Source organism: Arachis ipaensis, chromosome B7 (genome assembly GCF_059453495.1).
Source record: "Arachis ipaensis isolate K30076 ecotype BB chromosome B7, ASM5945349v1, whole genome shotgun sequence".
Taxonomy (NCBI): Eukaryota; Viridiplantae; Streptophyta; class Magnoliopsida; order Fabales; family Fabaceae; genus Arachis; species Arachis ipaensis.
In genome coordinates this window covers 90511034-90524480 of record NC_142442.1, presented here as the reverse complement: position 1 = coordinate 90524480, position 13447 = coordinate 90511034, and the positions used below count along the sequence as shown (strand labels likewise).

Sequence of the window (13447 nt, the reverse complement as noted above, 5' to 3'; positions counted from 1 at the left end):
TTAAATTTAATAAATAATATAAGTTTTGCTTGGATTAGAGACCAATGTCGGTCCCGAATAAAAAGGCGATGCCTCTGGATCATCTAATAGTACGAACTCAAATCTGTAAACCTTACAAACCTCTGTAATCTTGTACACATCATGCACATACAGCTACCAGTTGACTTGCTGGTTGACACAACAAGTAATAACATGTCAACATGGTAGTCATTCCACCTGAAAGTGCCCACAGTCACATTCTGCCGCACAAGATCAACTGCCAACACCTTTGCATTAGGCATTTCACGCACCTCAAATACCTCGTTTCGTCTATCAAACCGGTGCACAACTATATTTCAAGCACGTTGCATATTTGCTTCTATCCGCTGTTGTACAAAAGTAGAGAAAGTAAATCTAGCCCGCTTGCGATCGTGAGCCTCGACACTCTTTTGCGTAAGTAGCTCGTTTAAACGATAATATGTTGCTCGGACAAGCGCCAAAACAGGGAGGTTTTGGGTACCCTTCAGTACTGAAATGCACTCGACAAGGTTTATCGTCATGGGGCCCAATCGATGTCCCTCGTCAAATGCCAATAACCAGTGTCTAAGTCCAATGGCATCGCACCACCGGGCATATGCCTCACCTCGCTCTTGCAACCTCTTATAGTTGATGTTGTACTCCTCCATTGTCCTTGAATATCCAATATTGACCACAAGTTTTTGCAAGTGTGGAACTTTGAATGACCTTAAGAAGTTGTTGCCGATGTGCCTAATACAAAACATCCACCATGCTCTTGGAGGTTGCCAATCACCTCCGGAATGATTTACTACTGCCTGGATTGACTCATGTCAGTCTGAGATTAATATCTACATGATCTCTTCTAACAACATGCTGATAGGATTAGTATTGGGCTAGCTCAATTAGAGAATTATACTATAAATAGAAATATGATGTAATAATGTGGGATATGCATGATATAATTAGAAATTCTATTTTCTCTATTTGGCCTTAATTCTAGGGATTTATCTCCTATTCTCTCTGATTATCTCTAATTCTCTATATTCTTGATGCAAATTCGTATCAAATGGTGCTTTCATTGAACAAATCTCCTATGTTTGATGGCATTGGAGATGGTTACCAGTACTTTTGAAGAGCAAAGATTTGGGATTCACTCATCTAGTTTCTGATGTTTGCAGTGGCTATTGGTGTAATGATACTGTTTTGTGCATTTCGTAATGTAGGCCATTTTGGTCCATGGATTTCAGTTCCTTGACATATGGCTTCCTCATTCAGCTTGAAACAGCAGTGATTGCCAAATGCCTAAACTGTTTAATACACTAATAGCAGGTAGTTTTGATTTAAATTTGTTTTTAAATTTCTAATAATGCATCAACATGATTGCAGTCATCCTGAATTTGCTTCTTTCTATTCTAAACAAAATATTGGATCTCTAATTCATATCTTGGATGTTCTAATTATATGACTAATTTGCAATGTTATTAAGTTGGTATCTTCTGTACAAAATTCATTTATATGACTAATTTGCAATGTTCTAATTATATGACTAATTTTGTATTGATATCAGGTGCAAGCATTTGAAATTGAATTAAAAGGGGTATGGAAAAATTCCTTAATCACATTTATCTTCAATTTTATAAAACTAATTATAGCTTTATCTCTCTGTAATCTTCTTTCTTCCTGTTCTGTGGGTTTTCTTCTCCATAGGTCGTTAGTCTCGAAGACTGGAGGGGGGCTTAAGTGATTCCCAGATCTGGAAACTTATTCTCTTTTGAATTCTGGTCGCTTAGGGTAATATTTTCAATCTGATTCTACTTTCATTGATATATTTCCATTAATTCCATCTTCAATTTTGTTTTTACAATAAATTTTCTATGTGATAATTGAATTGCTGGTTTTCTGTGCTGTTAACGTTTTCTTATTGTTTCTCGTGTGAAGGTTTCTTCTTATTTGTTTTTTTGAGCTGTTACCAGCTGGTTTCATATATCCTTTGCTAAGTTTTGTTTTTTACAGAACATTTGAACTTGTCTTTAGTAGGTGATGTTACTTTGCAATTAGTTTGTTGGGTTTTGGTCATTCAGATTGTGGTTTTTGAGCTCGGGGACCATTCTTGATGCAGTTGTTGTTTACTAATTAGTCTTATTCCCCATATTCTTATGTTCTTAGTTGGTGAATTTGCTAAACTTGATTCTGGAAGTTTTAGTATTTTCTTTGTGTGTCTTGCTCGTTAATCATTAAGTTTAATGACTGAATTTCTGGAATAAGTAATTAGTCCTTGATGTAATTGATTAATAATTTTCTCTCTTTATGTTGGTAATATGGAGGCAAATTGGTTATTCTTTTAATGATTTATGTTACTTCTTTTTGGTTCAGTTGTTTCTTTTCCGTGTTTAATAGCTAATTTCTAAGGTTCTAAGATTCCCTCTATTGCTTGAAGACCAAGACTTCCCCTTCTGATTGAAGAGCAGTAGTGCCTGAATTGAATGCATGCTCTTTTTGTTATTCTTCCTTATATATATTTTGTTTTTGTTATTATTATGTGTTCAATCAATTATATATCAAAATACATATATATCTTTTTCTATATATAATGCCCTTTCTGTGGTTTTTCTATTTCATTAGTACTATTTATTATTATTATTATTTGTAGCTGTTTGTAATTATTGAAGATAAGTATCAAGGTGCATAATTGATCTTGGAGTTATATAAGAGTGTGTCTTTTAATTTCTTATTCATATTAGGGATGGAATATGGCTCTGTTTGTAATGTATACGTATGTGATGTTATCCAAATCATGTAAATATATATAGGTAGGGCCTATATCTATTTGTATGTCACTAGGATTGTAATCAAGCATGAAATGTGCTTGAGAGGAGTCATGATCAATGTTCCCACTTGCAAATAGGGACGAAAAAATTGATTTGAACATCTATCTATTATTACTATCATGGCCCAATACCCCTTCTAAAATGTTACATTATATTACAGTTTGGAGTTTGGACTCTACACCAGTTACCCTAAACCTTATAATACTAAGTTACTAACAGTTTGTACTCTGTACCCATTAGCTTGACAACCACATATTGTTGTAATATAATCTGTTTAATTAAATAATAATTAAACAGTATAATATATGAATATAAAATAATTAGTTAGTTAGTTAATATAATATGAGTTTTATAAAAAAAATTTTTATAAATTATAATTTGAGAATAAAATATTTGCTCAATTTATTTTTTTTGTCTCTTTTTATCTTGTAGAAAAAAATTAATTTGCATATATACAATTACTTGAGAAAGAAAAGTTCACAAAGCCACTGTTACAGCCACAAAATTATCATTTGAAAGAGGTAATTACAATTTTTTTTTATAATTTCTTTTAGAGTACTATTTAAGTATTTGTTTGATATCTAATTTGCACATACAAGAATTTCTTTTTATAGTAGCGCCTGCTGATATATACTAGTTAGTTTCCTAGTTAATATGAGAGATAGAGAGAGAGAGATTTTTAATGAATAGATTTTTTAATATTCCTCTTTGTAGTCCCTCTTAATCATGTCAATCGATAAGTCATGGATTGGAAAATCATGAAACATGCACGAGTATAAAGATGGTCTAAACAAGTTTTTGGATTTCACTTTTGAGCATCGATCTCTTGGGGGTCGTCAGATTAAATGCCCTTGTTCGGTGTGTGGTTTTGGCAAGTGGCAAACAAGAGAGAAAGTTTTTGAACATTTAATAGTCAAGCCATTTCCAGAAAACTACAAAGTTTGGTATTGGCATGGTGAAGAAGCAGTTGGAGTTGGGTCACAAGCTCATCAAACTAGTCAAATTGTACAAGATGATTCGACATCTCAACATCCAATGGTAACAAAGCTCAATGACGTATTTGGAGTTGCTGGACCTGACTTGAATGAAGATGGAGATGGAGATGAAGACAACATAGAAGATGCAGAAAATGAAGAGCACAATGGAGAAAATGTAGAATTTTACAAGTTGTTGGAAGACGATAATGAGCAATTGTATGAAGGTTGCACAAAGTATTCAAAACTGTCTTTCTTGATTAGTTTGTATCACATAAAGTGCTTATACAGAATAAGCGACAAACCCATGATCGAAATCCTCAAGTTAATAAAACATGCTTTTGGAAATGCGAAGATTTCAAATACATTCTATGAGGCCAAGAAAATCATAAACAAACTAGGGCTTAATTATACCAAGATACCTGCTTGCCCTAATGACTGCATGTTATATTGGGGGGAGGAAGAAGATTTGCAAGAATGCAAAAGATGCAAGACATCTAAATGGAGCGATGCCAAAAAGCAGAAACCGGCAAAGATCTTGCGATACTTTCCACTAAAACAAAGACTTCAACGATTATTCATGTGTTCTAAAACTGCACAATCAATGCGATGGCATGCTTCGGCAGAAAAGAAAGATTCGAAGAGGAGGCATCCGCGGGATTCTGAAGCTTGGAAGACATTCGATTTACTTCATGATAAGTTTGCCGAAGATCCTCGAAATGTACGTCTTGGTCTTGCAGCTGATGGATTCAACTCTTTTGGAGCTTTACGTACAAACTATAGCATTTGGCCAGTGGTGCTTATTCCTTACAACCGACCTCCACGAGAGTGCATGAAGCCAACATCACTTTTCTTGTCAATGATTATTCCCGGAGAGAAAATACCGGGAAACAACATAGACGTATACTTACAACCTCTTATCAAGGAGTTAAAAGAGTTGTGGCATGATGGTGTTCAAACATTAGATAGGTTCAAGAATGAAATGTTTACATTATGAGTAGCATTAATGTGGACAATTAGTGATTTTCCAGGCCTTGGTAACTTATTTGGGTGGAACGTACACAGTAAATATGCTTGTCCCACATGTAACTTCAACGCTGATTCATATACATTAAAGCATGGTGGAAAATGGTATTTTTTGGGGCATCACCGTAAGACTAAAGTGAAATAAGTAACTTGTTTGTATTTCTTTTTCTTTCTTTTTTATAAGATAATACTATTTTTTATTCTTTCTCTTTTTTTTATAAGTAGGAGAAGATTGAAGCACATAGCAGCCAACAACCAATGGAATCAACTGTTAATTCTCCTCTTGATGCTCTTGGAGTAGTTTTTGGGAAAGAGCACCCTGTCGTGTTTGAGGTTTAGGTATTGGAGCTGCTCCAACAATTGCTTTCAAGAACAACACTACAAGGATTAGTCAAATGTATTTAGGTTCTTCAAATGATGTTGGCACATCATCTACTTGTGATCCAAATGTGCAAGAAGAGTTGGATACTGTTAAATGTAACAACCCTAGTTTTTGAAAATTAAATAATTAGTTATTTGTGATTTATTTTATTTGATGATAATTTTATTTTAAGGAAATTATTTTACTAAAGGAAATTAAATAAATTTTCATAATAATTGAAGTTTAAACTAATTAGAATTTTTATATAATCTTTATTGTATATTTGATATGATTGAAATTATAATTTTAGTAATTAAAAAATAAGAAAGAATTGTACCGTTCAATTTAAGTAATTTTTATTATGAATGAATTAGGTTCTATTTTATTAATTTGTAATCTTAGAGATTAATTTATTAGAAATGATTAGTTTGATTTTTATAAATACTTTAAGTTTAAGTTAATTAATGTTCAAGTACAATTTTTATTATAATTAGTTATTCTAATCAAATTGAAATTAGAGTTTTGATAATAGAAAAATAACAAAAAGTTATATCATTTAATTTGAAAAATTAATATTGATTTTAAACTATATTTTATAAAAATATGATTAATATGCTTATTTTATAATTTAAACTAGAAATAATTAATTGAACTTAGCAATATGTTGATAACCAGTATTCTTAGATATTTTTAAGAGAGTATATTTGGTTTTAAAATTACTCTACCCTCCAATTTTATCAAAATATCTATTCAAATCTATCCATATTCCTTTATAAAATCCTAATTTCTAACCCAAATTCCCAAAATTAATTTAGAACGCTAATTTTCCCAATTCCTAACCCTACACAGCCATAGCCTCACCCTCACCTTCCTTCAATGTAACATTCACACACAGCAGCAAAACAGAGAGGAAAGAGAGAGGGAAGAGCAGCTACCCCACCGCCGCCGTGACTGCCGGACTGTCGCACACAAGGATCCCACGCCACCATCGCCAGCGTCGCCCAGCCTTGCCCGCGCTGCAGCGCCTTCTGTCAGCTGTTCGTGGAGATATGGAGAGCATCGCCGTCGAAGCCACGCCGTCGAAGCCATGCCGTCGTGGAAGGAACTAGAGGAGGGAGACGAGCCTGAGCCAAAGATCGGGAGGAAGAGGGCGTCGCCGTGCCTCTCATTGCCGTCGTGCATTGGTGCCATCGAAGGAGCCGCCACTGGAGGAGGAGGGTTTGCTGGATGCTACTGTCACCAACATCGCAGAATACACACATAGTAGAGGAAGAAAGGATCTTCACCGCGCCAAGTTGTCGTGCTGTGATCAGAAGCCGTTGCCATCAGAAAGCCCATCTGCGGTGAGAGAGAGAGTTCACGATGGTTGGAACCATTGTCCTTTGCTCAGCCTCTGTTTTTGCTATTATTTATGTTGGCTCAGCCATTACTGCCACTAGAGCTGCCCGGAAACCCTGTTGCTACTCCGTTATTTTATTGTAAGCTATCTGTAGTTCCAATTCTATTGAACTCATTTCAATTTCTGACTTCATTGAATTTGAACTCTCTATTTTGTTGCCACCATGGTTACTACTGCGAGAGTGAAGAGTGATCGGAAATAATGCTGCTGCCGTCGATCGGAGATGCCAAACTGTTGCTGCTCTTACTCTATACTACTCTGTGCTGCTCTATTCAGCCCCTGCCTCAGGTTTCGTAGTTACCGGAGCCCTCTGTCACTAGGAAACAATATTGGAGCTGCCTAGAACCACTTTGGTTACTGCCCAGAAAATAAAACGAGTGTTGGAACTGCTAACGGAGCTGCTGTGTTTGGCGATTTTCATGAGTTTCGACATCGATGTAGGGGATTTATTTTTCAAAATTTAACGGTTTAAATTCTAGAATGCGTACAAAGTTAATTGGATAAGTGCAAATGGTTAATGACGGTTAAAAAATTATTTAGTTGATATGAATAACTTGAAATGCATTTGAAATTTGTTAGTTGTTGTGATTATTCTGAGCTGTGACTGGAATTAGATGTGGTTGTGAATAATGATTAATTTAGTGTAATTTATTAAATAAAAATATACTGAGTTAATTATTGAAAAGCTGTCGTATGTATAATTGATGAATTGAGTTTGGATTATTGCTGTGAATGTGACTGGTTTTGTTGTTATGAGAGATTAATGGTGGAATAAGTTTGGTTTGAGGTTGTGAAATTTGGATTAAGTTTGATATTGTTTTAGTGCTTCAACTGGAGTATTGTTCAGGTTATGGCTGTGAATGTCCTTGGGTTTTGTTATTGTGAGTGTTTGAAGCTATAATTGATATTGATTTTTTCTGATTTTGATTGAATTGTTGAAAAATTCTGATTCTATGTGATTATACTGAATTAGTTGAGTTGTGTAGCTATATTTTGGTTTTTGAGAGTAAGTGCTTGTTGTTGTTTTTAGTTATCTGATGTATTGGAATGGTTGTGAAATTGACTTGTGATTGGTTGGAATTGGTTTTGGTAGTTGTTAATGTTGATTCGTGATTAATTAGGATTAAGTTTGAGAATTGTTAAAAGATTGAGGTTTGATTATTAAATTGACCTTTTCATGAAATCTGAATTTAGAGATAAAATAACTCTAAAAGTATAAGGATAACTTGTGATAGTTGGAAACTATATGGAGCAGAATTTTTAGGTGAACATAGTAGTTGGTTATAAGAGAACTGGAATTTTGTGAATATTACATACTCTATGTGTTTTGGTGTCAATATTGCTAAGATTTTGTTTAAGTTAGGAGATAATGTGTTTTGGGTATTTGGAAAGTGAAAAACTGTTAGTCCTTTGGTTAAAATAATTTATGAATTGATCAAATTGAAGTTGGACTGATGGATTATGTGGGAGTGGCGGATTATGGCTGAATTGTTAATTATTGCGGATTATTAAATTTCTAATTGATTGAGAATCTGCTGTGATAATTGTTGACAAAGGTTTGATGAGATGTTAAGAAAGAGGGAACCCGTAAGGGTGGTAAAGTCCGAGTTTTAAGGGAGGTGCTGCCGAAATTTTATAAAATCTGAGGTTTTATTTGAGAAGTTATTTTAGATGATTTGAACTTGGAAAATTATATTATTTGAGTTTTATTTAGTTAAGAAAAGAATTATAATATTTTGAGTTCGATTTACCAAGGAAAGGCCTATGTTTCGAATTTAAGTTATTTAAGAAAGAAATTATGTTTTGAGTTTGATTCAATATAGAAAAAAATTATGATTTGGGCTTAAAGTAAAGGATTAGCTTTTAGAAATTTATGAATTTATATTATAACATTTGAGTTGGGATAGTAAAGAGAAAGATGATTTTCTTGAGTCTTTTGATAGAGAATTAAACTGGAAAACTGTTTTAAAGTTGGTTCGAGTTAAGATTGCTAAAGTAAAAATTATGAAATCATTTGATGATTAAGATTTTTATAGACAAATGCCTGAGGAATTAAGAAAGGTTTAAGGAAAATTATTAAAAATTTAAAGGGGAAAACAGAATGGGGAACTGATATATGGATTGTTGAGCTTTAGAAAGGAAAATGAAAAGTGATAAAAGGAGGGAAAACCCCACGAACTATTAGTTGTTTAACTACGGGGAAAACCCATAACTTGATAATTGGTTAAATTCGGGAAGTACCCACGAACTGAATGATCATTGATCTCGGGGAAACGTATAAATTGTTATTTGTTTTAAATGCGGGAAAACCCATGAATTGATAATCATTGATTACGGGAATAACCCACTAACTGTTATATGTTGATCTTGGAAAAACCCACGAACTGAGGATCATTGTTTTGTTTGTGAATTGATCTCGGGGACGCCCACGAACTGAGGATCACTGTTTCCCCTTGTGCGTATATTATGGGTTCGGGCTTTGCGCTGACTATCGGTAGTCACGAAGGAGTGGTATTCTTACCACCGACACATATGCACTAAGGACACAAAAGGAAGCCATATCTGGGACTTGTTCCTAGGTAATGTCGGGCTGCAGGGTGTAAACCGACACGTGAGCTCATGGCCTGCTTAGGACAGACATGCATCATAGTGGTTGTGCATTTGCATTTGGTTGTGTTTGCTTGTATTACTTCTCTATGATTGTGTTGTTTGTTTTATTGTGATTTGTTTGTGTGTTGAATTGAGTTTCTTACTTGTGCTAGTAGTCTGTGAATGTATAGAGATGATTAATAACTGTTTGTTGTGACTGAGAATCAATTATGTGGCTGAAAGATATTTTATATGACAAATTTTGTGATTGAGATCTGTTTTGGTTTTAGGAATTTAAAGAAAGTAATTATTTATCTAAAGTAAGATTAAAAAGTATTTTAAAGGGTTTGACAAAGATAGTTTATTAAGCAAAGTTAATTATTTACATGTTAATCATTACTTTTACGGCATTCCCATTCCCTACTGAGAACGTGTGGTTTGTTCTCACCCCAAAATCTTCCACCCTTTCAGTGACACAGGTTCGAAGACTCGGTATGAAGCTGCAGACAATTAGCAGGACTTTACTTGTATTTCATGTTGTTTTTATACAGTTTCCTCGCCCTTGTTACTTTAGTTTTTATTTTATACAGAGGGATAGGAGTTGTACTTGAGTTTTATTTAATTTATTTTGTATAATATTTATTATTATTAATAATTATGTGATTATTATACTTGGTGATGTTTGCTATATGATTTTAATTAATAAAAACAAAATTTTTTTGGAATTTTCTATAAAACTAAATCACGATATCGAACTAAAGGCTCAATAGTAAATAGTTAATAAAGGAAAACAGGTAAGTAACGCCTTACTTTTGGTACGATCATGACGTTCTGGAAGTTGGGTCGTTACATTAAAGCGTAATTGCAAGCGCTAGTCTCCTATATTGCTTCTAAGGAAGGAGGTAAAATTGCAATACAATTGGCTGGAATGTTCCCTACTCAACAAGTTTCATAGGTACATTCATATTCTGCTTATGATTCCTATTATTAATATAATTAGTAGTAGTGCTAGCTTATGCTAGAGTGATAGTAAACTTTGTCTTGTGTGTACATTATTTTGCATTAATATTTAACGGTATTTAACGGTATCAACTTTAGTCGTTGTTCTCAACCTCTCTTCACATGAAATTGTTGAAACAAATTTTCATGTAAAATAATCCATTATCAATATGGAAGATTTCCACATTGAGCCCGATCTAAATATTAATAAGAAACGTACACCTTATACAATTCCAATCATGTATTCTTCTTTTATCAAAACCCTAGGCATATGTGAATGAAAACTATAGGTAAGATACAGAATTGTTAGTATATGTTCTTGACTTTGCTTACTTGCTCAGTTGCTCTTGATAGCATTGCTGAAGGGGTAGTAAGTATAACTTGTGGAGTTGTGGCCGTATGTGGATTAATTCTATCTTAGAACCTAGAAAGTATAGTTCTATTTTGTCAATAACCTTTAGAAATTGAGATCTTTTGTATAAGGTGTTTATTTAACTGTTGATTTATAAATTTTATAGTTCAATGTGTGAAAACAGAGTCGAATTTTTTTGTTTCAAAACAAATACAACGTACTGAAAGATGGAAGAATTTTAAAGTGATGGAACTTTGTAAAATTTGTTCATGAATCAATTTATACCACTTGTATGAAAAAATTTATTCATTATTGTATCAATGCTATGTAATTAGACATGATAAATGTATATAAATATATGCCTTTTTCTTGCATTTCTTGTGCTCATAATAGTTATATTTTTATTGTAGGGATTGGATCAGGAGAGTGAGATTCCATCACCAAAAGAGTTAGGAAGTAGGTCTTCTGCAGCAAGCAACAAAGAAGCATGACCTTGCTTGATATGTTAAGACGTATATTAAGAATTATATGTTAAGACGTATTATTGAAAAATGTTATATTGAAACTTTGTTTTTGGATTATGACATCTCAATTATGACTTGGATTATGACTTTTGGATCATGTATGAATTAAAAATCATCTTATGATGTTAGATTTATGATTATGCCTTTTGGTTATTACGAGATTTTTAAGTGAGTTTCGAAAATATCACTTTAAATTGGTAGTTTCAATCTTATTCTAAAAAGCATAAAATTGTCATCATAATTAGGTACAAACGGCGGTTAGAAACCCCCATTTTAAAGGAAAACGATGCCATTATACGCTAGTAGAAATGGCGGTTAAAAACTACCATTTTAAACACAAAAGATGCCATTATAACCTGGTAAAAATGGCAGCTAGAAACTGCCATTTTAAACACAAAAGATGCCATTATAACCTGGTAAAAAGGGCGGTTATAATGGTAAATCCAACTGCCATTTTAAACAGAAATGATGCCACAACATCTTGGTAAAAACGACGGCTGTTCAAAAACCGCCATTTTAATACTCAAAAAACCGTCGTAATAACCAGAATGGCGCCCAGAATAACGGCATTTCTTGGAGGCACTAATTTTGGTCATAATGGCGGTTCTAACTGCCGTAATTCCAAAAATAACTGTCGTTTTAACCCCTTTTTTGTAGTGAAAGTAGTGTATATTAATTATACAAATGCTATAAATATTCTGTAACATATCAATATTATTAAAATAAAATGACAATAATCTTTAAACTATTATAATTTGAAAATATTATAATTAATAAATAATTATAATATTATTTTAACTAAAAAATTGTATTTAACAATATTATTTTAATTTATATTTTTTATTATAATTAATAAATAATATTAATAATTTAATAATTATATTTTATGCAACAAAATTAAAATTGTTTTGATATTATTTTTTAAAAATTGTTTAAATAATGAAATTATATTATTATAAGTTAAATATAGTTGTAACATTGGTTATATTATTGTAAATTTCTATTAGTTTAGTTAATAAATAGCTAGAATTTTTTAGCTATTTATTTTAGGGTTAATTTTTATTATAATATTATATTATTTAAACTTAAATAGTTACATTTAGCAATATTACTTTAATGTTTAATATTATATTTAATGAATAATATTAATATTTTAATAATTATATTTTCTCTAAGAAAATTAAAGCTTTTTTTAGATTTTTTTAAATAGTTTTAATTATAATATTATGCTATTATAAGTTTAATGATTGTAATCTTCGTTATATTATTGTAATTTGTTATTATTATAATTAATAGATAATTATATATTTTTAATTTTTTATTATTTTTTGTAAAAAATTACAAAAATTATATTTCAGATTTTTATTTTTCTTCATAACTTTAATTATAATATTATGTTATTGAAACTAATATTTAATATTAAAAAATATAATTATTATAATTAATAAATAATAATATTTCAATATTGATGTTTTAAAGTTTAATAATTAATAATTTTAATGTTTCATAAATAATAATAAATTATTATAACTTGTAAATATCATAATGTTTATGTTTAATGTTTGTTAATATTTAATTTTTTGGTAAAGCATGTTTTTTGTCCTTGATGTTTGTTAAATATATTTAAAAAATTTCTAAGTTTTATTTTGTTACAATTTTGTCCCTGAAATTTTCAATTTGCATCAAATATATTTTTAACAGCTAAAGCTTGGTAAAATTCTTTCTAAGCACTAAAGATTTTTTCGATCAACTTCTGCTTTGCCAATCAACCTTCTAGTACTAATGGTGTAGTTAAACCTGGACTACACTTCTAATACGTGAGCATCTTATACCCCATTTTACTATCATTTTCTAGTTTTTTTTTGTTAGATTTTATTTATTTTTACTTGATTTTAGTGCAAAAACCACCTTTCGATGCAACTTTGAGTTTTTCTTGCATTTTTATGATTTTAGGTGAAATTCAGAGCAGTTTGGAGAAGTCTAAAGCAAGAAAGAAAAATGTTGGCAGCACCCCCTGGGTGCTGAACGCCCAAGCGTTTAACACCAACAGGGGGTACAAACCAGAGACCCACGCTTCCCCACTTGGGCCATTCTTGAAGTTAAACGCCAGCAGTAGCCCGATTCACACCTCTTTGGGCCTGCAAGTAGATTTAGCACTTCTTAGTTTTATCTTATTTTTTTTGTAATTTTTATTTAGAAAATAATATCTTTTAGGTCTAGTATTTATTATTTGGTTAGTATTTAAAGTAAAAGATCACTTTGGTTTAGAATCTTCTCCCTTCCGCACTTTTCAGAACCCTATTTTCTCTATAAGTTATGAGCAACTAATCCTCCTGGTTAAGGTTAGGAGCTATATTTATTTCTATGGATTAAGATTCTTATTTTGCTATTTTAATAT

The 13447-nt window shown here is 31.9% G+C and overlaps 1 protein-coding gene and 1 long non-coding RNA gene across 2 annotated transcripts; both read left to right on the top strand.

Annotated features, from left to right (window-relative positions):
• Positions 1–1091: 1091 nt before the first annotated feature.
• LOC107607378 (uncharacterized) lies at positions 1092–3343 on the top strand. Its single transcript, XR_015892069.1, has 4 exons — positions 1092–1326; positions 1565–1594; positions 1705–1788; positions 3258–3343. It is a non-coding gene; the product is annotated as an uncharacterized LOC107607378 (long non-coding RNA).
• Positions 3344–3551: 208 nt separating this feature from the next.
• Positions 3552–4796, top strand: LOC148553332 (uncharacterized). The gene has a single exon (XM_088492652.1). It carries the CDS (start codon positions 3591–3593, stop codon positions 4794–4796), a length of 1206 nt encoding a protein of 401 aa, XP_088348778.1. The 5' UTR covers positions 3552–3590.
• The last annotated feature ends 8651 nt before the right edge of the window (positions 4797–13447 follow it).